General features: G+C 33.0%; 1 protein-coding gene across 50 annotated transcripts in view; it reads right to left on the bottom strand.

Moving 5' to 3' along the window:
- The window catches only part of RIMS2 (regulating synaptic membrane exocytosis 2), a 752,291-nt gene that overhangs the window by 186,898 nt on the left and 538,414 nt on the right, over positions 1-26,979 (bottom strand). For 16 of the 50 annotated variants that reach the window (XM_055348803.2, XM_055348807.2, XM_063708909.1 and 13 more), the window contains one exon: positions 23,644-23,676. The exons of the other annotated variants lie outside the window; for them this stretch is intronic. In XM_055348803.2, the coding sequence (XP_055204778.1) occupies positions 23,644-23,676 (33 nt within the window). The remainder of the gene's footprint in view (positions 1-23,643; positions 23,677-26,979) is intronic. 50 annotated transcript variants of the gene reach the window in all.

Below are 26,979 nucleotides of genomic sequence, written 5' to 3'. Positions count from 1 at the left end.
ACCTGCAATAAAGAATAACCACTTGACCACAGAACACTTACCTTTTTTCTCCATCTGTTTATATCTGGCTGAAATAATTTCAAACTTTCCAAAATAAAAATTTTGAAAAACGACGGTTTATAGGTTTAGAGAGTAAGTTTATCTAGGAATCTCTAAGATTAATTTTCTTATATGTGATGAACTATGCTTATTTCAGAAGACTTCTTAGTGGTTTGATATGGTTTTATAATTCAAGTATGCTTAAAAAATTAGGGTCATTATATCTTAGAAATCAAATCAAATATCAAAACATTTTCAAATTGTAAAAAAATTTGATTGAGATGGTAATGGGACAACCCAATTTCTTTGACAAATACATTTACAATGACAGTTTTTACATGTTTGTAAATATATATTAATGTAATAATCTGTTAATGTATAATGTATTAAACTAATATTCAAGTTATCTCAAATTCTTTTTTGTATAAGTAAATTATTAACTAAATAGAGAAAATATAATTTGTTTCATAAATATCTTGTTTCATAAATGCTAGAGTTGTTTTAAATTATGTTGGAAATGGCCCTGTTTTTTGATATGTATATATACAAATACTCCTAAATTCCATAAATGTTAGCATTCCTACTCAATAAATGACATTTTAAACAAAACTTTTCTTCCTTTCCCTTAATTTATAATAATCCCCTTCCTTAAATTACATAAGACCTTTATTCTACTTTAGAAATTTTAAGGCAGAGCACAAAAAAAGACAGCATATGTGGATGTTCAGGAATGAATAAATAGCTCAAAATATTCATTTTTTTAAATTGGAAATTTCTGGCCCATTTCAGCCACTGACGAAAAAAAATCCAATATTTTGTTGCTCTTGATTTAACTTATTTCCTTAAATCATATCACATATTCTGTAGCTATTTATTTTGGTGTAAGTCTTTAAAGAGATTTACTTGTTCTTAAATAAAAAATTAATTCTATAGTTACTTTGAACTTCAAAAAGCCTACTTAGTGTGCCCAGAAAGTTAAAGTTATATTGATAAAGCTGCTATGGCATCCAATATAAAAAAAGTTAACTTCTAGGTGAATTTTTTTAACCAAAGATATAGTTGAATATGGTCACATTAGCTGGCAGCCAGCTAGTGGTTGTTTAGGTTTTACTACATGCATGTACTACAAAGATCATCGATATACCTTCAGTGATTTCTGTAGTATGCAAACAGTAATCGTTTTAAGTTTGCTTTTCCAAACACACACACACTCCCAACACAAAGACAGAGAGAGAGACTGAAAGAGCATGAGCATGCCCCTGGAGTCCTAGAGCAATTTCATAACCCAAACTTCTTTGAAGTAGGGGCACAGTTTTAGCAGTGACACAATCCACAAGGAAGCTGAACAGTGACCAGAATATGGCAGTATTGTTGACTCAGTCATCCATCTTGCAGTCTTAAACAAAATGCTCAATTCTGAGGATCTTACAAGGGAAAACTCTTAAGCCCAATATGAAAACTCAAGAAAGAACCCCAAACTTCAGGAGAAAATTAGAAATTTGCAATTATAGACATCTTGGAAGTCAGAAATTGCATTGATTAGTACTTCAAATTCTTGTGGGTAATTTAATTACTTAAAAACATTCCCTCTATTCCTTACCCCATCTCTTCTATTTTTATATAAATATTCAACCTCAGGTTAAAAAAATCTTTCCTTTAATTGAGCTAAAGAATTGCACTAACTAGCTGTTTCATGAAGGTTTCTGATAAACAGTCATATGTGGAGTTGTTTTTGATTATTGTATGTCTTTACAAAACTAAGGACTGCCTTGAAATAATTTGACGTTAGAAAACAAATTTTATTGTTGATATTTTTTAACATAACAACATATCAAGAACTTGTGGGATGATCATTAAACATTTGCACTTTATAATTAAACTTATTCTAAATAGTATTCTTTTAATAAGTACAAATTATATTTGTTTTTCAGTTAAATTTAAGAATTAAAGGTATTGGTGTAAATATTAAGTTGTAATCAGTAGTGAAGGATTCCCAAATGAAAAATGTTTTCTGTTGAAATTATCCAAATAATTGATAACAAAATATAAAAAGTATAGTTTTAATAAATCTAACTGATTTTTAAAAAGTAGAGTGATAATTATAATCTGAACATAAATCAAAATATTATCTGAGGCTTTTCTTCTAATTGAAGCTAAAGAAGTATATTACTTATATAGAAGAGACATATTTTAAAAAATTTTAAAGTTAATTAACTTAAAAAATTGAGAAAAAGTAATTTTGATAACTATCTTATTACATTTTATGAACTTTTAAGAAAATACAAACAATGTGGAATAGACACAAAAGAAGATAAAGAAAATAATGAGAATGACAGAAATAACATATTTAAAATGAACAAAACTAAAAAAAGCCAAATTGTGGACTCTCAATGTTAAATCACCATTTAAGTATGTATCAAATGAAGTGCAGTGAATAAAAAGGTATCATCAGTGTATACAGCTTTTGGCTCACCTAAAGGTGGCAATTACAGATGAGAAAACATGGCTATATATATTTATTTTCTAGATTCAATGAGATATACTATAAAAAGAACAATTTCTTTCAATAGAGAACTAAGTATAGAAATTGCTAATATGTCTCATGAGATAAGAAAGTGTAATATTTTCTCATAACTGTATTTTAAAAGGTAGTGCCACTCAAGAAGAAAATAAAGTACTTAATTTTAATGAATTTTTTTTAAATTTTTTTGAGATGGAGTTTTGCTCTGTTGCCAGGCTGGCTGGAGTGAAGTGGTGCAATCTTGGCTCACCGCAAACTCTGCCTCCTGGGTTGAAGCAATTCTCCTGCCTCAGCCTACCGAGTACCTGGGATTACAGACTTGCACCACCACGCCCAGCTAATTGTTGTATTTTTTGTAGAGACAGGGGTTCACCATGTTGGCCAGGATGGTCTCGATCTCTTGACCTCATGATCTGCCTGCCTTGGCCTCCCAAAGTGCTGAGATTACAGGCGAGAGAGCCACTGCACCTGACCAATTTTAATGAATATTTTAATTGTTCTTTCAATATCTAAAAATAGTGAAAAAATTACTTCAAAATATAACTTATTGGCATTGTATATGAAAAAAACTTAAAAATGATCATATTTTTGATCATTTTGATCAAATTTTTGACCACATTTGAACATATTTAGATCATTTGATTTTTGACTCTGAAATTTCACCTCCCAGGAGCTTTCCTAAAGAAATGTCAATGTGCAAAGATGTGTACACAAGTATATTAATCATACCATTGTTTGATAATTGTAAAGACCTTGGGAAAAAAATTCCTAAAGGTGCAAAACAGGTAATTATCTAATTGCATAATGGTATATCTATAGAATACAATGCATCCATAAAAAATGATGAGGATGTTGTACATGTGTGTTCATATACTATAAATATATTGCAATTAGTAATTAGAAAACAGATTAAACAGTAAAAATAGTAGCATAGCTTAGAACAATTTTAAATATAAATATATATTTATAAAAATATATATACATATAAACTATAAATAAGACAGAGAACAAACAAGATTTGAAGACTGATACACCAGAATGTTAGCAGCTATTACTGGGTATTGAAAGTATGTATAAATGCTATTTGATTTCTTATTTGGGTTAATACATGATTTATAAATTTTACACAACTGTATGTTACTTTTATAAGAAGAAAAGTGTAATTAAAAAATACAAGATACACGACTTGCTTTATGAATCTGGGGTTGCAATCCTAATCTCATATAAAACAGACTTTAAACCAACAAAGATCAAAAGAGACAAAGAAAGCCATTACATAATGGGAAAGGGATCAATTCAAGAAGAAGAGCTAACTATCCTACATATATATGTACCCAATACAGGAGCACCCAGATTCATAAAGCAAGTCTTGAGTGACCTACAAAGAGACTTAGACTCCCACACAATAATAATGGGAGACTTTAAACACCCTACTGTCAACATTAGACAGATCAACGAGAGAGAAAGTTAACAAGGATATCCAGGAATTGAACTCAGCTCTGCACCAAGCGGACCTAATAGACATCTACAGAACTCTCCACACCAAATCAACAGAATATACATTTTTTTCAGCACCACACCACACCTATTCCAAAATTGACCACATAGTTGGAAGTAAAGCTCTCCTCAGCAAATGTAAAAGAACAGAAATTATAACAAACTGTCTCTCAGACCACAGTGCAATCAAACTAGAACTCAGGATTAAGAAACTCACTCAAAACCGCTCAACTACATGGAAACTGAACAACCTGCTCCTGAATGACTACTGGGTACATAACGAAATGAAGGCAGAAATAAAGATGTTCTTTGAAACCAATGAGAACAAAGACACAACATACCAGAATCTCTGGGACACATTCAAAGCAGTGTGTAGAGGGAAATTTATAGCACTAAATGCCCACAAGAGAAAGCAGGAAAGATCCAAAATTGACACCCTAACATCACAATTAAAAGAACTAGAAAAGCAAGAGCAAACACATTCAAAAGCTAGCAGAAGGCAAGAAATAACTAAAATCAGAGCAGAACTGAAGGAAATAGAGACATAAAAAACCCTTCAAAAAATTAATGAATACAGGAGCTGGTTTTTTGAAAGGATCAACAAAATTGATAGACTGCTAGCAAGACTAATAAAGAAGAAAAGAGAGAATAATCAAATAGACACAATAAAAAATGATAAAGGGGATATCACCACCGATCCCACAGAAATACAAACTACCATCAGAGAATACTACAAACAACTCTACGCAAATAAACTAGAAAATCTAGAAGAAATGGATAAATTCCTTGACACATACACTCTCCCAAGACTAAACCAGGAAGAAGTTGAATCTCTGAATAGACCAATAACAGGATCCGAAATTGTGGCAATAATCAATAGCTTACCAACCAAAAAGAGTCCAGGACCAGATGGATTCACAGCCAAATTCTACCAGAGGTACAAGGAGGAACTGGTACCATTCCTTCTGAAACTATTCCAATCAATAGAAAAAGAGGGAATCCTCCCTAACTCATTTTATGAGGCCAGCATCATCCTGATACCAAAGCCGGGCAGAGACACAACCAAAAAAGAGAATTTTAGACCAATATCCTTGATGAAAATTGATGCAAAAATCCTCAATAAAATACTGGAAAAACGAATCCAGCAGCACATCAAAAAGCTTATCCACCATGACCAAGTGGGCTTCATCCCTGGGATGCAAGGCTGGTTCAATATATGCAAATCAATAAATGTAATCCAGCATATAAACAGAACCAAAGACAAAAACCACATGATTATCTCAATAGATGCAGAAAAGGCCTTTGACAAAATTCAACAACGCTTCATGCTAAAAACTCTCAATAAATTAGGTATTGATGGGACGTATCTCAAAATAATAAGAGCTATCTATGACAAACCCACAGCCAATATCATACTGAATGGGCAAAAACTGGAAGCATTCCCTTTGAAAACTGGCACAAGACAGGGATGCCCTCTCTCACCACTCCTATTCAACATAGTGTTGGAAATTCTGGCCAGGGCAATCAAGAAAGAGAAAGAAATAAAGGGTATTCAATTAGGAAAAGAGGAAGTCAAATTGTCCCTGTTTGCAGATGACATGATTGTATATCTAGAAAACCCCATTGTCTCAGCCCAAAATCTCCTTAAGCTGGTAAGCAACTTCAGCAAAGTCTCAGGATACAAAATCAATGTACAAAAATCACAAGCATTCTTATACAACAATAACAGACAAACAGAGAGCCAAATCATGAGTGAACTCCCATTCACAATTGCTTCAAAGAGAATAAAATACCTAGGAATCCAACTTACAAGTGATGTGAAGGACCTCTTCAAGGAGAACTAGAAACCACTGCTCAAGGAAATAAAAGAGGATACAAACAAATGGAAGAACATTCCATGCTCATGGGTAGGAAGAATCAATATCGTGAAAATGGCCATACTGCCCAAGGTAATTTATAGATTCAATGCCATCCCCATCAAGCTACCAATGACTTTCTTCACGGAATTGGAAAAAACTACTTTAAAGTTCATATGGAACCAAAAAAGAGCCCGCATCACCAAGTCAATCCTAAGCCAAAGGAACAAAGCTGGAGGCATCACGCTACCTGACTTCAAACTATACTACAAGGCTACAGTAACCAAAACAGCATGGTACTGGTACCAAAACAGAGATATAGACCAACGCAACAGAACAGAGCCCTCAGAAATAACGCCGCATATCTACAAATATCTGATCTTTGGCAAACCTGAGAAAAACAAGCAATGGGGAAAGGATTCCCTATTTAATAAATGGTGCTGGGAAAATTGGCTAGCCATACGTAGAAAGCTGAAACTGGATCCCTTCCTTACACCTTATACAAAAATTAATTCAAGATGGATTAAAGACTTAAATGTTAGACCTAAAACCAGAAAAACCCTAGAAAAAAACTTAGGCATTACCATTCAGGACATAGGCATGGGCAAGGACTTCATGTCTAAAACACCAAAAGCAATGGCAACAAAAGCCAAAATTGACAAATGGGATCTAATTAAACTAAAGAGCTTCTGCACAGCAAAAGAAACTACCATCAGAGTGAACAGGCAACCTACAAAATGGGAGAAAATTTTTGCAACCTACTCATCTGACAAAGGCTAATATCCAGAATCTACAATGAACTCAAACAAATTTACAAGAAAAAAAGAAACAACCCCATCAAAAAGTGGGCAAAAGATATGAACAGACACCTCTCAAAAGAAGACATTTATGCAGCCAAAAAACACATGAAAAAATGCTCATCATCACTGGCCATCAGAGAAATGCAAATCAAAACCACAATGAGATACCATCTCACCCCAGTTAGAATGGCAATCATTAAAAAGTCAGGAAACAACAGGTGCTGGAGAGGATGTCGAGAATTAGGAACACTTTTACACTGTTGGTGGGACTGTAAACTAGTTCAACCATTGTGGAAGTCAGTGTGGCAATTCCTCAGGGATCTAGAACTAGAAATACCGTTTGACCCGGCCATCCCATTACTGGGTATATACCCAAAGGATTATAAATCATGCTGCTATAAAGACACATGCACACATATGTTTATTGTGGCACTATTCACAATAGCAAAGATGTGGAACCAACCCAAATGTCCAACAGTGATAGACTGGATTAAGAAAATGTGGCACATGTACACCATGGAATACTATGCAGCCATAAAAAATGATGAGTGCATGTCCTTTGTAGGGACATGGATGAAATTGGAGATCATCATTCTCAGTAAACTATCGCAAGGACAAAAAACCAAACACCGTATGTTCTCACTCATAGGTGGGAATTGAACAATGAGAACACACGGACACAGGAAGGGGAACATCACACTCTGGGGACTGTTGTGGGGTGGGGGGAGGGGGGAGGGATAGCATTAGGAGATATACCTAATGCTAAATGACGAGTTAATGGGTGCAGCACACCAACATGGCACATGTATACATATGTAACTAACCTGCACATTGTGCACATGTACCCTAAAACTTAAAGTATAATAATAATAAAATAAAATGAAATAAAATAAAAGAAGAAACTGATATCTAAACTATTTTGGATATAAGTTGATTAGGAGGGATCTAGTAATCTAAGAAAATAGCATGTGTTTGTTTTGTTTTTGATCTCTAAATTCAGTGAACAGACTAACCGAAATTTTATTATTCAGAGGACCTAGATTTTAGCATTATTTTAGGTTTCGATATTAAAAATCAGGATATAGCCGTGTGAGATGGCTCACGCCTGTAATCACAGCACTTTGAGAGGCTGAGGCGGGAGGACTGCTTGAGCCCAGGAGTTTGCAACCAGCCTAGGCAACAAAGTGAGAACCTCTTAACAAAAAATAAAAAATTTAGCTGGGGGCGGTAGCATGTGCCTGTGGTCCCATATGCATGGGAAGCTGAGGAAGGAGGATTGCTTGAGCCCAAGAGGTCGAAGCTGCAGTGAGCCATGTTTGCACCACTGCACTCCAGCCTAAGTGACAGAGTGAGACCTTGTCTCAAAAGAAAAAAAAAAAAAGAAAAAGGAAAAGGAAAAAAGGATGTACTTGGTCCATAGGGGAAGATTAGGGTTTTATGCCTGCAGAGTACAGTGGAAGTAACCACCACAGAGTTGACGGGACCTTGAAACTGCTCAGATTTAGGGAATGGGTATATTTACGATACTTAGGATTAAATAAAAACTTTTTTTTTTTTTTTGAGACAGGGTGTTGCTCTGTCAGCCAGGCTGGAATGCAGTGGCTCAATCATAGCTCATTATAGAGTTTTGACCTCTCAGGCTTAAGTGATCCTCCTGCCTCAGCCTTGCAAGTAGCTGAGACCACAGGCGTGCATATCACGCTCAGCTGTTTTTATTTTTTATTTTTAGTAGAGACGAGGTATCGCTATGTTTCCCCGGCTGGTCTCAAATTCCTGGGCTCAAGCAATCCTCCCACCTTAGTTTCCCAAAGTGTTGGGATTACAGGCATGAGCCACTGTGCCCAGCTAAAGAAAACCTTAAAAAACAGCACTGGTTGAAAAGATACAAAGAGATAAGACTTGGGTTTTAGTCCTGGCTTCACGAGTCCTGTACCTACAAACATGTCACTTTCTGAGCATAAAATTCTTCATCTATAAAACGAATAGTTTTGTACCAGATACTCTTTATAATTCCATCTGCTACAAAACTCCTGTTTTTTTTTTTTAAGATGGAGTCTCACTCTGTCACCCAGGCTGGGGTGCAATGGCATGATCTCGGCTCACTGCAACCTCTGCCTCCTGGGTTCAAGCGATTCTCCTGCCTCAGCCTTCTGAGTAAGTGGGACTACAGACACGAGCCACCATGCCCGGGTAATTTTTTGTATTTTTAGTAGAGTCAGGTTTTACCGTGTTAGACAGGATGGTCTCGATCTCCTGACCTCATGATCTGCCCGCCTTGGCCTCCCAAGGTGCTGGGATTACAGGCATGAGCCACCACGCCTGGCCGGTTAGTTGACTTTTAAGTCAAATGATGTTTAAGTGTTTTTTGTTTTATATTATCATATTTATTTCATTAATATAATGTAAAGTGCTCTTAGAAATTTTTAATATTTATCCTGGTACTGCATTCATTACATTTCCCTTTACAAAATGTTCGTATGTGTGCAGAGGCAGAGAAGAAAATGGAATACAGGAAGAAGTGAGGGAAAGACAGAGATAAAGAAAGAGGAAGAGAGGAAGAAAGAGAGGATTAGCCAGAGCCCAGGAGAGACAGACAGGACAAACGAGACACTGACTATATTGAGAAATTCATTAAACTAGAACTTTGTGCAGGAAAAAGAGTCTCAGACTGCTCTTATGTAGAAGGATCTTTTAGGCTAAAGTGCAAATGCTTCACTATATACATTTCTTTTTTCATAATATACAGTGACAGGTATAGAAGAAAATGTTACTAACCTTCTAGTAACTTAGTTAATTTATTAGTCACAATTCCTGTATCTTTGAAAAAACAAGATATATTTTGAGGGTAAACTAAATTTTAAAATGAAAATTCCCTCAGAGAAGAAATATAATGGTTATTGAAATTGCTTCTAAGAAAAGGTACAATAATTGTTTATAAAAGATACAAATATCAGTCAAATTCATTGTGTTAATTGACTATTCCCCATTTGTGTTATGGACTTTAGAACATTCTACCTTTTACATGATTGCTAAATACCCACATTAAAGGAGATATTATTAACAGAGTAGCATGTATTATCACCCTGTATATACAGCTTATCCTCAACTTTTTATGTTGTCATATGACATAATTATCAAATACCACTGTATTCCACATCTGGGATCTAAATTTATGAACTAAATAAAATTTGTGGACTACATTTAAATTATATTAACTATGGCATTAAAATGATGATATAGAATATTTTTGAGACTATTAAAGGTATCTTTTACCTTCCATGTCAGGCAGACAAAGAGGCACACAAAAAATGAGGAAAAATTCACAATAGAATCCTATGATAATATGTATATTCTTAAAAGGATCCAAACACAACACATGTGATCATGCCCCCCAAACCTTAATGAAAGTGTGAAATAATGAACCTCACTTTTCTCCTCCTTCAAAAAGAGTGGAATCATAAATGGATTCCTATACAGAGAGAGGAGTGAAATAAGGCAAAATTACTAAATGAAAAGTATTAGTTAGATATATCACTTCATATTTTCAATGATGTTATAAAATATTTACATTTTCTTTATGCTAATAACACGTTGCAAACAACACACATGTCAGATAAGATGATTAAACAGGGTCTGGAAAATTAAATTGTGCAAACCTACAGAGAAAAATAAAATTTTTGATACTTAAAGAAACATCATTAAAATAAATTCTGATTATAAATTGCAAATGTGATATAAGATTCTAATATAAGAACAGATAAGAAGGATTTGTGAAAGTAATTTCCTCCTTATATCCATGGTGATCAGCCTGGAAAATGATTATACACTTGGGTTATGAATTAAAATAAAATCAGTGAAGCTTATGTAGCAATATTGTGATGAAAACAAAAGAAGCACATTTTAACTTTTGCTACATTTTATCCATTTGGCTAAATTTTTTTTATAAAGTGATATTAACATTTTTAGACAAATTAGGATCACCATTAAATTGAAATAATTATTTTTAATGAAAAAAGGAAATATTTAGATATATGGATTTTAATAGTACTCATGCTTGGACACTAAATTGTATTGCTTTTTCCCAAGATGCTGCCGCTGATTGCTATTGGTCAAGTGTACAAGAATGACTACAGAGAGCAGCTAATGTGATGTAGTGTAACATTACCTTAGAATTCAAAGGAATGTATCCTAAATGTTTCATGAATAGGAAAATCTCATAAAGTGTTTCTATTCAATACTGAGAATAAACAGGAATTAACAATTAGATGGGGTTACTCTCAGATTAAGAAGGATGAGAATTAGATGGAGAGACATCAGGACAGACTAGGAGAAACTGGACTGAGTTTTTATGTTTTTTCTTTTTTCTAAATGTAATGTTGGCTCCAGTAACTTTTAAACTTTCAAATGCCCTTGTGTGAAAACTAGTTACATTGAGGATGTTAAATATAACTGCAAACTAGAGTGAGTTGTTCTCCATGGATGTTAAATATCCCTTTCTGAATTCCTCTCTTATTGCTCTCCTCTTCCCTGACCTCTAGTATTGGTCTCTCATAATATTCTCTGCACAGTGTCCCCATTCTTGGTTTGGCCTTCTGGGCTTTAAAGTTTCTATATCCTTCTCTTTGTCACTGTAAGGCCACCATTTCCTAAGGTTAAGGACATGGGTTCTGGTTCAAAGTCATTGCTTTGGTTAAAATTCCAGCTTCAAATGGCTTGGGTAATTTATTTAACTAACCTGTACTTCAATTTTTCAATCTGTAACTAGAAATAAAAATAGTACCGAATACAGTGTTAAACTCAATTACGTATTAAAACAATTTACACTAAGTGATTTAATTATCCAAAATATTGACTGCATTTTAAAAGAAGAGTTAAGAAATTTGATTGAGAAAATGCACAATAAAAATTGGTTTTGATCACTGAGTCCTCCTTCCTCAACTACTCTAAAACTTTCCCAATCTCCTTGTCAGAACTAGTTCTTATACTGAATCTCCCAAGAGAAGATGTAATATGTGGAATTAACAATCTAGCCTTCAATTATTCATTATCATTCCAAGTTTTTTAAGTGGGACCTATTGCAGCTAGAATAAAAACAATGAGTTTTTATATAACTTGAGCATCTGGGTTCATTCAACTGAGCCTTGTATACTTGAGTTATAAAGTAAGAATATCCAAATATAGGGAGCTTCTTACTATATCTCCAATATTGAGTTCAATGCAACATGTTGTGTGGTTTCCTGGTGGTTCATTAGCAAGAACTCCCTCTACTTAATTTGTGGTGACTTTAAAGAAAAACCTAATCATTGATTACTGTAGCTAAATGGATATTGTAAAACATATCTCTCAAAGGTTACTAGAAAAACCCTATTTGCCAAATCAACTGATCATTCCTCAGCACCATTCTATTGGACCTTACTTCAGCATTTGCTAAAATTATTACACTGTCTGACATTTTATTCAACTGTTTGGCCCTGTACTTTTCTCTCAGTTCACTCTTTATCAAGCTACTTTGCCGGCTCATCTTTCTCAGCTGATTTTTCAAATTTATGCATTTCCCAAAGTGTTGCTATAGCTTTCCTTTTTATTCTATCCTTGAGTGGTTTTTTTATTTAATTCCATATCTTCAATGTCCCATCAATGCTGAAGGCTCTATCCTTCAGCTTCTACCTCTCCTGTAAGCTCTAAGACTCACATTTCCAGTTGTCTCCTAGTCATCCCCAAGTGGGCCCCCTTAGCACCTAAAACCCAGCTTGCCCCAAACAAATTAAAATTATATGTCCTATCTGTTCTTCTCCTATAATCATTATCAATGAATATCTACAATACCCAGAATCTATTTCTTTGTTAACTGTCTTGCCTATTCTTGGACACTATGTTAGCCCTAAATATCGCTTGATCTTTTTTGGTTTCTTGCCCACTGCTTTAGATTCAAAGCTTTAGTCCCTTCTTTGATTTCTAGCTAAACCCCTTAGTCATCTTGTCTCTTTCACTTTGAGTTCTGAAGCTGCAGGCTAACCCCACCCATGACCATGCCCCTGTGGACCCCTATCTTGGGAGGGGATCTTAGTTGCTTGGGATGTGTTAGAGTAGGTAAATTATTTTTTCTATTTGCATATTAGAACTATTTGAGTAACATATAAAATCCATTTTAATTTTCTATATTTTCAATAATTTTAAAAGTCAGATTTATTGAGGTATAATTTACATAAAGTAAAATTCACACAACTTAGTACAAAGTTCTGTGACATTTGACAAATGGATTTAGTCATGTAAACTCACCACAATCAATATACAGAGTATTTCTATCACCCTAAAAATTTCCTGATGCTGCTTTGATGTCAATCCTCTTCTTGCTTGCCCAGGTAACCACTGATCACACTTACGTCTAGCTTTTTCTTTTTCTTCAGTAATGTTTTCAGTCTAGAATTTTACTTGCTGAAGTCATAGAAAATGAAATGTAACAAAGCTGTAGAGACTACACAGTTAAAATCTACTATTTTAGAATTTAGTAATACTGCTCTCTGAAAAATTAAATTCTTAAAAATAATAATACTCTGTATATCCCAGGAATTGTGCTAAGAGCTTTGCATGTATTATGTCTGTCACTTAATCAGCACAACTATATGTGCTAGGACTTATTTTTTTTCTCAATTTTACTTATTAGACAATTTACACAAGGTCATATAACTAATAGGTGGCAGAGATTGACGTGCCCTTCTCCAGGACTTATGATAAAAAATATTGTCATGAAATGACCCTTCTTTCTCTCTCTCACACACACATGCAAAGAGTCAAATTTTATTTCATTCTTTTCTCTTTTTCCAGCATCTTTCCTTCCTTTTGACATCTTCTCCCTTTTCTTTTTGAGCAGTTTCTCCTCTGTCCATTTTTTTTGGTAATATTTCATCTGATTTCCCTATGAACCCAACTTTGGACTATAATATGGTCATTCTTTAATATTTTTACAGATTTCCTTAAATTCTCACCCCTTTACTCTAAACAAGCCTATCAACCTCCTTCATACTCGGCACGATCTATAATCTATAACTATGTTCTTCCCGTAAGTTATGCAACATAATGTATTAATCAAATTACTTTACATAGCTTTCTTCATGTCAACTTACCTTATTTTGAAATATATATATGTGTGTGTGAGTGTATATATATACACACACATACATATATATATGTATACACACACACTTGTTTTGAGATAGGGTCTTGCTGCATTATCCAGGCTGGAGTGCAGCGCTGCAATTATGGCTCACTGCAGCCTCCAACTCCTAGGCTCAAGACATCCTCCCACTTCAGCCTCCTAAGTAGCAGGGACTACAGGCTTGTGCCACCACACCCAGCTAATTTTTAAATATTTTTGTAGAGATGGGGTCTTGCTGTGTTGTCCAGGCTGGTCTCAAACTCCTGGCCTCAAGTGATCCTCCCTGCCTTGGACTCCTGAAGTGCTGGGATTACAAGCATGCACTACCATGCATGGCCAATTTACCTTCTTATATATTATGTTTTCATCACAGATATATAAGTATAGAGCTTTAAATGGGCAAAGAGGAAGGGATTAAAAAAATCATAACTTAAATTCACTATGTTCTAATGAATATTAAGTATTGTTACATGTTAATATTTACTAAATATTTGATCACAAACTTGGCTTATTACAAATGTACTCTTTCATTTCAACTCAGAAAATTTAACAAATATATTTTAATTATAACTACCGTCCAGTGCTACACTTTACTTATTCATCTTCCTGTAAAACTTAAAGTTTGAAAACTCCCTTATCCTTCACTGATGCTTAAATGCCTGCTTGCAAAAATACTTTATAGCATAAATTATTCTCCTCTTCTAAACTTTAATTCCCTTACTTTATCTTCTGTTTAATGGTCTTTAGTATGATGTATTTCCTGGCTACTTTACATAGCTGGTTTCTTCTTACTCTTCTGGTTTAGTCTTCTGGTTTAGTTCAAACATCACCTCCTTAGATAAGACTTCCTGGATTATTCAATCAAAAATAGCTCCTTCCCCACCCCAATCCCACTAGGTTACATAAGAATTTTAAATAAGAGCACTTAAAACTAAGTTAAACTTTTTAGGGACTACTTTCTCTCAAAAAGATAATTTCCATGAGGGGAGGTCTTGTATGTCTATGTCACTGTTATGTCTCCAGCACCTAGAATAAGGCCTGATACATACATATTTAGTAGCTGCTTGTTGAACAAATAAAATTTTTGGAATATAAAATATCTTTATAGTAGAATAAGAATTTCAGAAATAACCTTTCCTTTATGGAGAGCAATTATATTGTATTACAGTTTAATATACCATATAATAACCAGGAATGATTTGAGTCTAGCATAGCCAAATTTGCTCGTTATTTGGCTATTTTATAAGGAGATTTTAATAGTCTGTCTTGGAATTTTATTCCTATCTTAATAAAGACTCATATATTCACGACTAACACCTGAAATCTAGAATTGACTATAATTCTGAGCACAAAATATACATTTGGGCATTAGAAACATATTTAAAGAAGGAATTTGAATAGTTTAAAATGATTTTTATTAACAATATGCTTTTGGCCACCTGCTAGACATTTAATGAAAAATTTACCTAATTTTAAACACAACTCTTCAATCCTAAATGAGAAAAGTGGTAGACTATGTCTTTTTGTGTGTTTTCCTTTTTTGAAATTTATTTGCTTGCTATTGAAGTGGAAAATTTTTCATTTTGGCTGGTCATTTATTTTTATTTTTCTGCTGGTTGAAAGTATACACACACGCACACATACACACAAATTATCAACCCTCAACCTTATTTTTTTAACAATGATGAAACTGAGATTGGAGAAATTAGGAAACTTGTCCAAGATCGCATTGGCCTTCTAATTTCATGTTTTATTGCCTGTACCAACATGCCTCTAAACAGGGCAACAGAGAATAAAACATTACTTGTTTTATTGTTCTTTAACAAAAGCATGGCTTCGGGTTTTTTTGTTTGTTTTTTGTTTTTTGAGATGGAGTCTCCGCTCTGTCGCCCAGGCTGGAGTGCAGTGGCGCGATCTCGGCTCACTGCAAGCTCCGCCTCCCGGGTTCGGGTTCACGCCATTCTCCTGCCTCAGCCTCCCGAGTAGCTGGGACTACAGGCACACGCCCACCCCGGGTAATTTTTTGTATTTTTAGTAGAGACGGGGTTTCACCGTGTTAGCCAGGATGGTCTCGATCTCCTGACCTCGTGATCCACCCGCCTCGGCCTCCCAAAGTGTTGGGATTACAGGCATGAGCCACCGCCCGGCCTTTTTTTTTTTTTTTTTTTTTAAGAAAAATCTAGAAGTAATTTGTCTTGTTTCTGGTGCTACAGATGAACACATGAAGTGTCCAAGCTATAGTCCGATGCCCAGTTCTACTATTAAAAGAAATTTTCTCTTTTTAAAAATAATCCTAGAAGTGGGTATTATCCAAACTTACTAATTCATCATTACAGGTTACTGATGTATTAAATCTGGATTCAAAATCCTACTGATTTTGCTTATAACAAACATAAATCATAAAGTTAATGATATTTATCTAAAAAATAACCTCGACATAATTTGAGTTGTGTAATAATTAATAAAAGCTACCACTCTTTGATTATTTACTATGGATGAAACTTTGTAACAAGTTCTTTACAGACATTACTTTCAATTTCTTTCAAATTACAAAAAAAGAAATAAGTGTTTCTAATGTATGTGTCAAAAAAATTCTTCATTTAAATGGCTGTATATGCATATAACTTATTTAGCCATTGCCCCATTATTTAATATTCATTGTAAGATCGTTTTTATTGTTACAAATAATGCTTAGTGAACATATCATACATATGTTTTTATTTGAATTTCTATTTCTACACAGTCAAAAGTCTATGAACATTTTTAAGGTTCTTCATTTATATTGCAGAAGTGCTTTTAGAAAGGTTATGCTAAATTTCACTGCTACTCTGTTATCACACTCTTACCATGGCTTTTTTATAATTTTTTCTCTCCACATACAGGCATCACCATGGTGTTTTAAATAGGTGGACATGATATCTCATTTAAAATAGTATTTATTGGGTCATGACTGAAATAAAATGTTTTCATATATTTACTTACCACTGCATTTCTTGTTTGGAGAAATGTCTGTATATATCCTTTGCCCATTTTGTCTATTAGAGTTTCTTTTTAAATTCATTTAATTGCTTTTATTTTTAGGATGGCTTTCTTTTTTCACAGAAATAAATATTTTGTGCTTTCATTAAAACATAATTAACCCCTTAATCTAGCTGGAGTTTATTAAGATTAATAAGAAGTGTTAAGCAACCAGCCCAAAGTCATATCCCTACTGACTGGCAGAACCTGAATAATTCGTACCTGTCTGATTTCAATGCTCTTGCTCCTTCCACCCAACTATGTTTTTCAGAAATGATAAAGCTTAAGAGTATAGGTGCAATAAGCTTGATGCATAGATTTGCTTGTCAGTTATCTCCTAAACTAGCAGTCACAAACTAGTATATTTGTAATGCATATAACAAAGAATTAATTCTAGATCATGGAAACAATGCATACACATCAAAATGCAGATGATTTGAAATAAAAATTCAGTTTTCATGTATTTTTATAAAAAATAAAATTCTTCATTTATGGTGCTTGCTCTGTACTGGACACAGTTTTCATGTGTTTTGTACACTATATTTTGGCTAACTTAATCTTTGCAATAACCATTTGAGGTAGTACTATAATTATTCCCATTTTACAGATGAGGAATCTGAGGCACAGGGTAACTTTCACAAGATCATGGAGCAAGTAAGTGGTGGAGCTGATGAGGCAGTTTAGTTCCAGAATCTGCTCTTATACTGCTTCTCAGACCAATATTTCTTACAGGAACAAATATTTTCCCTAACAGCTGAAATTTTTAGGACACAGAGTTAAGGTGGGTGATAGGCATAGGTAAAACAGAATGTTATAGTTTTCAGAATGTATGAGTAATATATTAATAATTTAGCAGTAACATCCTTTAATTTCCAATGTAGATGAAATTTTATATCTAAAAAGAACTAAAAAATGTTGCATTCCAAACCTCATTTTAAATGACTTACTTAATCACTAAATAGCTACTTGTTCCACAGTTATTTGTTCCATGTTGAGGCATCCTTACTCTTTTGAGTCCCAAGAGCTTTAACTCTTTTCTTTTATTTGAATATTTATAAGCTTTAGTAAATTGAGCTTAAGTATTATACTTTATCAATAGAAGCTGTCATATAATTTGTGATATATTTTTATATTATACGTAGATATATTTCATTTGAGACTTTTTTGTTTAGATGTATCATAAGAATACTTAATAAAATATTTAAGCTTAAGCTTATATAAAATATTCCTATATACTAACATTTAAAGTATCTAGCCCAGTATTGAACACAGCATTGACACTTTGTGCCTCCTTATAGACTGAGTGATTTGCATTTTCAAGATTTCAGGATACTAGGGTTATATAAGGTTTTCATGATGAGCCATCTTGAGTATCTCTGTCTTTGACTTTCATCAATAATACTGAGTTAATCAAATAAAGGATGTAATCAATGCACACAGAGTATCTATAAAATGGATAGAATGTGAAATATAATTGATAATAATAATTAAGATTTTGGAAAATTTCAAGAACAGCTTATATGTGCATTTATATGTGTCCGTACATGCACATATATTAAATTACTACTACAATGAATGTTACTTCTCTTTACTTTTTAGGACATAAGTATAACAACATGCCATATAAAAGCACAGAGCATTCAAAGTATGTCATATATGCCACTCAAATCTGACAAGAATTGATATACAAGTTTGAAATAATACATGCTAGTCTGAATATTTGTGTCTCCTCAAAATTCATGTTGAAACCCTAACAACTAAAGTGAGCATATTAGCAGATGGAGCTTTTGGCAGGTAATTAGGTCATGAGGGTGTTGCGGGATTTGTGCCATAATGAAAGAGGCCAAGAGAGATCCATTGCCCCTTCTCTCATATTAAGACAAAGGGAAAAAAAGATGGTGGCCCATGAACCAGAAAGCAGGCCCTAGCCGGACACTAAATTTGTTGGTGCCTTGATCTTACTTAGACTTTCCAGTCCCCAGAATTATAAGAAATAAATTTTTGTGAATTATAAGCCACCTAGCTTATGACATTTTGTTACAGCAGTCTGTATGGACTAAGATAATACATATCAATGGGCAACATTCAGAATAATCAGAGAACCAAAACAGAAAAGAATACTGTAATTGTATTAATTTTTAGAAGTTTCACTTAGCTAACCCTAACAGGAAGTGATTTTACTAAACATTATAATTACAACACAAAATATATGTTACTTATTCCCAACTGTATTTTTATTAAGAAATGTTTGAAATCTATTCAATTAGAATTGTTAAGCTTTTCAAATTAACATTAGTATCTGGAAGACAAATGGATCAGTCTGAAATAGTAATTTATAACATATTTTCTCAAACTCTTAAGGTAGCACAGACCCAACTGTAATAATAATTTAATAACTATTAACATATCATAACAAAAATAAATATCATAATAATAATTGATCTAAGAGACTGGTGAGAAACATAGCTGACAAAACATTTTTTATGTTGAGATCTACTTATGAGTAAAACTGATATATTACACAAGCACTAATCTTGTCAGATGCTCTAAATCAGGTCTGGAAGTAATTCTAAAAATTTGTGTAGCTGAAACTTAAGATGTTGTTTCATGTAACTTAACAAATAGTATTTTAAAATTTATTTTGTATTAGACTTGTTTAACAATTATTTTAAAAAATTGTCATATGAAATTTCATATGAGTAAGAAAAGGTATAATACACCCTAATAAAGCATGCTACTTCTCATTTAAAATAAACTTCATTATGATTTGCAAGTGCTAAGTCAACATATTTTGCTGCTTCAAAATGTGTAATCAATTCCTCCATTTATTGTGTAGAATGACGTTGTAGTGACTGTAATTGGACCTCGTAATGCAATTGAAGGTCTTATAATTGTGGTTTAAACATAAAACATACATTTTGACCAAATATATTAGTGAAGTAATTGGACTTGTGAAATTATTTCTCCATCATATTTTGGGCTAAAATTTATAAAGAAAGATAACCAACTTGCATATTAATTGGAGATGTGAGCGACAGACTAATAAAGATATTACCTTTTATTGGTCACATACTACAGTCAGTTTTTGAAAAGCCTTAACTTTAGTTTGCTTTTATTAAACAGGTGAAATACATTCTGAATTGCTTGTCACAAAATTTACTGCTTCCTTTTCTAAAATAATTTCCTTTTTCTCTGATTGTTTTCTTATCATCTGTATTATTCTCTCTTTAATCTTACTTTGGAAGAGAATGCATTAGTCTTTATTTATCTCTAGGCTTATGTGAGTTTGTAGAATCCCAAACACAATGCTGGTTAACATAGACCATGTCTCCCTTACAGTATTAGGGGTCGGTAACAGAAATCCAGAAAGCTCAGGTTTCAACTTCCTCATACTAGGAAGAAAAGGGGTGTTATAGATCTATAGCTACCATTACAATTTTAAAAGTGTATGTTAATAAAGACTTCAAATTATGTTTAGTTAACTATGATAATTAATTTAGAACTTAATATTTGAAGACAATAAAACATTTTTGCCTCCATAAATTTAAACATCCCACATACATCCTAGATACCATTTTTTTTTTTTGTAAGAAAAGTTGCTTCCATTATTAATCCTCTCCTCTTTGGAGTCTTCAAATTCTCCCAACCAAGTCCTTTTCCTCTGCCTTTATGCATATCATAAATATTCCTTTGCTCAACCTCTAAGTTGTACCTCTGAATTTTCTTCCCCCTCTAAGCTTAAATTCCTTATTATTCTCCTTGTTTTGCTACTACTAAATTACATGGTTCATTCCTTCCAACCAGCATTCGTTCTTAACATTTTCCAGTCGGTACTGTCAAAACCCTACTATCCTGAGCTTCTTTCTCTAATTCTTTCTGCATTGCTTAGAGACCTCCTAATCTTTTCTACTGTGGTCTGAAACCCTATTGCTTTTACTTAAATACAATACATCCCTCAGCTTCATCAGAGAACGTTCATTTCCCTTCGTATCATGAATGGAATGTTGACCCTTCAAGAATACTATCTTCCCTGAGGGAAACATTCTGAGGGGAAGCCGCTCAAAATCCTTTAACTTACATATACGCTATACAATCCCAGAAACGGTATCAGCATTCTTGGTATAAATTGCTCCTTCCACATGTTTACTTTTCTAATCTATGTGAAGTCTATGCCTTTTATGTTCATAGCATTATTCTTCCTTGTTGCTACCATCTATATTCTAGGCAATTTCCTTCACATATCTATCAAGCTGAGGCCCTCAATAATTTCAATGTCTGTATAAAAATGCTAGCATCAAAATTTGTAGCTTTATTTGCATTCCCAAACTGTAATCCATGCTCCATCTTGGAAACTCACTCCTTGAAACAAACATTGTATCTTCACATTATTTGGAATTGTCCAACATCTGAAAATTCTTAAGATAATTAAATTGTCTCTCATAATAACCTGCTCAGTTTGCTTCTATTGCCTTAGATATCACCACAAATTTCAGTTCTATCATTGAGACCTTCTCTCCCAATTCATGAAAAATTCTGCATGATTTCACATGAAAACATGATTTAACACAACTAACATCCTTCCCAATCCATTTGAACATTACTTCAACTACTTCCCTTGCCAACCACCCTTGACATCCCTATTCTTTTCTTCTTTCTATATAACTGCCCACAAAGTTCCAACTGTGATCCAAATGATTAATTACTACATCCAAAGTGTGCTAATGAGCCAATCATTACACAATCTTAGAGAACCAATGCCATCACAAATTTAGGGTCTCCACTCAGCTAAACTATAACCATTCTTCAGGACATCCTTGGGGACCTTCCTGTCTTATTTCCCATGGTATTCTTAACTTTAAAATTTCCCCAAGCCATCAAGAAGCCTAGTTTATATTAACTACCTTCATTTTTTTCTTTTCCATCTCCTTTCCCTTCTCTTCTATTTGGTCTCTACCTACAACTTGACTGAATCAATAAGGCAAAGATCATTACTGTCTAGTTCTACCATTTAACAACATATTTGTCTTCTCTGGAATTTGTCTCTGCTGACTGTACCCCTTTCTGAAGATTCACTTCTATCACAGATTTTTTTAAATTCTCTTCTTTCATGAATATCCGTCTTTAATCATTTTCAACATAGTTTTCTGGTTGTTCTTTCATCCATTCCTTAAATGTAAGTAAGTGCTGGTGATCCCCAAATTTTGATTCTTGTCTCTCTTATTACTCTTCATATGCTACTGACAATTCCATTAATTCCAATGGCATCACTTGAATGCTGATATGCTACCCTAATCTATGTCTCTAGCCCAGACTTCTCTCCTGAATTCCAGACCACGAATCACCTCTATAAGATATTTATACTTGAATATTTCAAATGAGACTTAAATTTTACCTATCCTAAAAGTGAACTCTATCTTTCCCCTGAAACTTCTATAACATATATTCCCTATACTGATAAAATGTACCATCAAACATTTCAGTCACCTGAAATCATCTTATTCCTCCTCTTTCTGCATCAATAATATCTAGTCTGATCAGTGACCAGGACTTGTAGGTTCTATGTCTTTATATAACTTCTCATGTATTGACTGCCTCTACTGATACCTTAATTCAGACCATTGTCATGTCTTAACTGATTCATTACACTATTCCCATATATGATCTTTCTGCTTATATTGCTCCGGTCCATCTTTTATATAATTGCCAAAGTAATCTTTCTAGAAACAAACATCTGACCTATTCTGTTGCTTTATATGTGTCAGTAACCTACATAATCTTCATAAATCTGGTCTCTGCCTACTTTCGCCAAACTTGTGTGAAGCTACTGGCCATACTGTTTCCTCTGCCTGAAATGCTCTCTACAAAAGAGGCTAACAGTGTTCTAGCGTTTAATATTCAACTAAATTCTTCTATGAAGTCTTTCTTGAACTAATATCCATCCTCCCCAGGAGAAAGGAATCATACCATCTTTTCTGATTCCATTATATTTTATATATGTGTGTATATACATGTACATACATATTATATATATATATATAAAATATATACACTCACACTAGGAAATGCCTGCAAGGATAGGGAGCTATTGTGTGTCTCCGGTTACTTCCAGCACCTAGAACAGTACCACATGTGTTCAAGTTTCAGCTCAAATGTTACCTCTTCCAAGACACTTTTTCTGACTGTCTAGTTGAAATAAACTTCATTTCAGTTTATATCTCTGTAGAATATATTGTCAGAATAAGCTGCCTTGACACATAAACAGTGCATGTTATCCACATCTCTTAACTCTTCAGTGATATTGATAGCTTTTTTAGGGTATTAGGTCTTTGGTATTCTCCACAGTGTAGAACACTGATGAACTCATGTTAGAAATCAAATACTTTTGGAATTATTTTAAAAAGCAAAAAACTAGTTTTAAGTCTAAAATGCTTGAAACCAAACATATGTGTGTGTGTGTACCTAAATATACATATGCATACATACACATCCTATTTGCCTTTAGTTATTCAGTTTATGGAAAAATTACATCTATACATATTACATAAAAATTAATTATTTTACTTTTATCCATCTAATTGGAGCAGTTGCTGTTGATAGTTGAATACACAAATACCTAAATTAAAATGCTCATAAGATTTAATATTTTGTTATATTACAAAGGAATGAAAATCTATGAAATGAGTAAAAAAATGATTAAACATTTCTAGGACAAGTTAGATAAATAAAATAATAACAAAAAAAGCAGAAGAGACAGACCTGCATATCTTCTCCTTGTAGAGTCCAGTTCTTCTGTGATCACATCGTGTAATGGACAGACATAGACAAAGGAGATGGGAGTGAGTGGATGTACTCAAAAGGTAAAAAGTGACACTGATGGAAAGGGCCTCAAATCATTTTGAGAAAGAATCCTGTGTACAGTTTTAGGGAAGATATAATCAAATGCATTCCACAAAAAATACATAAGAACTGATGGCAAGTTGATTTTGCTACTATAGGTTAGCGGATTCAGAAAAATAAAGTTAGTGTAGAAATAAAGAAGATCCAGAAGTTTACAATTATTTACGTACAGCAAATCCTGAACACCAATGCTGAAGAAAGATACCATTAGTAAAAACAGTGTTAGCTGCATGACCACATTGTTCAAGACATTACTGACTCAATTTAAAGTCTGTTACAATGCTTTCAAACTTTTAATTATCTGAAGAAAAGATTTAATTGAGTCATCACCAAAAAGAGCAATAAAAATAGTTTCAACAGATTTCTATTCCTTTTATGTTTCCCCAGTAAACCAGTGTGCACACAAAAACAAAGAATGGTCATCAGGCCAATATTTAATTGAATTATTTCAATACAGCAAAATATCATAAAAATTTCGTGAAGTAATAATTATAGTACAAGTCTTTACTAGAAGAGTAGCTGAAATACATGGCTTCATTTCAGCATTAAAAATCCAAACTAAACTTCAATGTAGACAAATTTTCTTTGATCATATTCCCTTTTAATGCCTATTCATTCAACAGATTCTTACAAACGCCACTTTATAGATTATTAAAATTTATGCTAAAATGTATCCATCCAAATCCATCAACTATAACAGATATGACATGATATGTTTTGGAAAGACTTTTTTCCCTAGTGCCAGTGAAGAAGTTCAAATAACATTTTATACAGTGACTTGGAAACAGAAAAATGTCTGTTAAACTCAGCATTCTAAGAAAAAATTTCTTCCAAAGATATTAGTGAACTAGTATGATTGACACAGATGAACAATATGCCACAAAACCAAAATCTCCTATTTTAATTTAAACACTTAGCTTTGAATCAGATACTACAAATTCTAAAATCAAACACCACATTTAAGTTCTGCAAGAGTTGCATCATTATTTTTGAGTGACTTATATAGCAAAGCATATTGCATCAAAATATACTTGCAATATCAACATATTAAAATTATAGCTCTTTAGAGAATGATTTCCTATGACAAATTTGTCTCTTTATATGAATAGTGATAAAATGAAAACATTCCATTAGACTAAGTCCATTAGTGCTAAGATGACCAAAACAATTTTTCTTAGAAAAAAACCATAAATCTTAGCATGAATTATAGAAAACTGGAAAAGAAATGACATTTTGAAATTTAATATCATTTTTATTATTATATGAACACATTTTTTCACCTGTTGAAAATAAGACATTAAATCTCATCACAATTAAATTACAAATCATACTGCTAACAGGATTAACCCTAGAAAAAAAATCTTCAGATTCTCCAGAAATATACTAATACACATTAAAATGACACATGCTATATATTTGTTTCCATCATCAATCCACCTGCTTCTCAAAGAAGAATAAGGTAGGATAATCACAGTTTATTAATACCCTAGGCAAATGCTGACTTTCGTATGTTGCACTGTGTTTTTATACACAAAATTTCCCTAGATACACATTTTCCATACTACTAAAATAGTTCCCTCACAAGTAAAAATGAAATTGGTATGAAGTGGATGAAATAATGGCTTCCATATATTCCATCTCTAAGAAAAGATCTTATTGTTTGCAGAAAGTATAAAAACTATGTAAATAAATGAAGCTTTTTTCTTCATCTAGTATTTTCCTATATTTTGAATTACTTTATGTGTCATCAATGCAATGGTTTTCATATTATGTGGATCCAAACATGAAAAATTATTCTCAATTCACTCATGAATTAATTTTAGTGAATAACAGAGGCACACATAGTTCCAGTGACTTACCCAATGATACAAAACAAGTTCAGTTGCAGAGCCAGAAATAGAACATGGGTCTCCTGATTACCAGGTCAATTTTCTTTGGACTAGATACTACATGACCCAATAAAAACATGTAAAATACAAAATCAAACAAAGAATAAAAAATAATTCTCTCATGGTGACACCTGAACTGGACATTTTATTATATAGTATTTAATTGGAAACATTTTTTTTCAAAGTGGCACATTCTACAACTGTCAAGTAATTCACCAATGCTTTCATTCTTGTAAGGAATATGGCAAAACTTATCTTAGAATCAATAATAAAAAATTTTTTTCAGGAAGTACAAAATTTATATGATTAATAAGGGGATGAAAATGAAATATTTTGAAAATGATTTCACTACTAACTAAAAGTATCAATTAAGTCATTTGCCATAGTTTATCTGAATATGATCCATTAATAATTAGTCCATAACTAAGCCTACATAAAAATATAACTTTAGCAAATAAAAATTCATGTAATGCATAAAATCTCAATATATAACTATAGTTGTATCAGATATATTTAAAACATTTTTGGTTTTTTGGATTTCCTGTGGTTATAGTTTTATTATGTACTATTGCATTTAAACAGCCTCATTTTAAAAGAGAAACTTATAGTCAACTCCCTTATTTAAGCAGCCATGTCTTACGCAAATGATAATATGCTGTAAGTATTTATTTTGCATATAGTATTATAATGAATAGCAGACTTCAGTGAAACTTGGAAGAAGCTAAGAGTATCCCCTCTACTTCTCCCATATTTCTCATTACCATGCCACAGCCAAATATTCTACTTTTTAGTGCAGTTAATGAAGGGTTCTAATGAGAACTCTTTCTTTTTCATTTATCCAATAACCAGTTACCAGACTCTTCTATAACTAACAAACCCAACTTTTCATCTAATCAATAACCAGTTAAGACTGATTAAGGATAGTAAAAGTATTCCCTCTTTTAGGTGTCCAGGTGCTATCACAATTATGGCTGGATCTTTGTTTCAGACAGAAAATATAAAGAATTTCTTTGTAAAAACAAAAACAAGTGCGGTATTTTTTGTTCATTCCATCATACAAAATAAAATATTTTCACAAATTACAATGAAATAAAAGATATATAAAATATAATGAATAAACTCATAAGCACCATTTCATCACTTACGTTAAATTATATTATAACAAATATTTTGAAATTTAAGATACCATCAAGTTGCAAACTATTTAATATAAAAAGCAAGATGGGTGTGATTTCATTATTGTGTATTATAGAGTGTGCTTACACAAACCTACATGGTATAGCCTACTACACACCCAGGCTATAAT

Source organism: Gorilla gorilla, chromosome 7, assembly GCF_029281585.2.
Source record: "Gorilla gorilla gorilla isolate KB3781 chromosome 7, NHGRI_mGorGor1-v2.1_pri, whole genome shotgun sequence".
NCBI classification, from domain to species: Eukaryota; Metazoa; Chordata; class Mammalia; order Primates; family Hominidae; genus Gorilla; species Gorilla gorilla.
The sequence above is the reverse complement of the archived record's forward strand: the minus strand, read 5'-3'. Positions and strand labels throughout refer to the sequence as shown.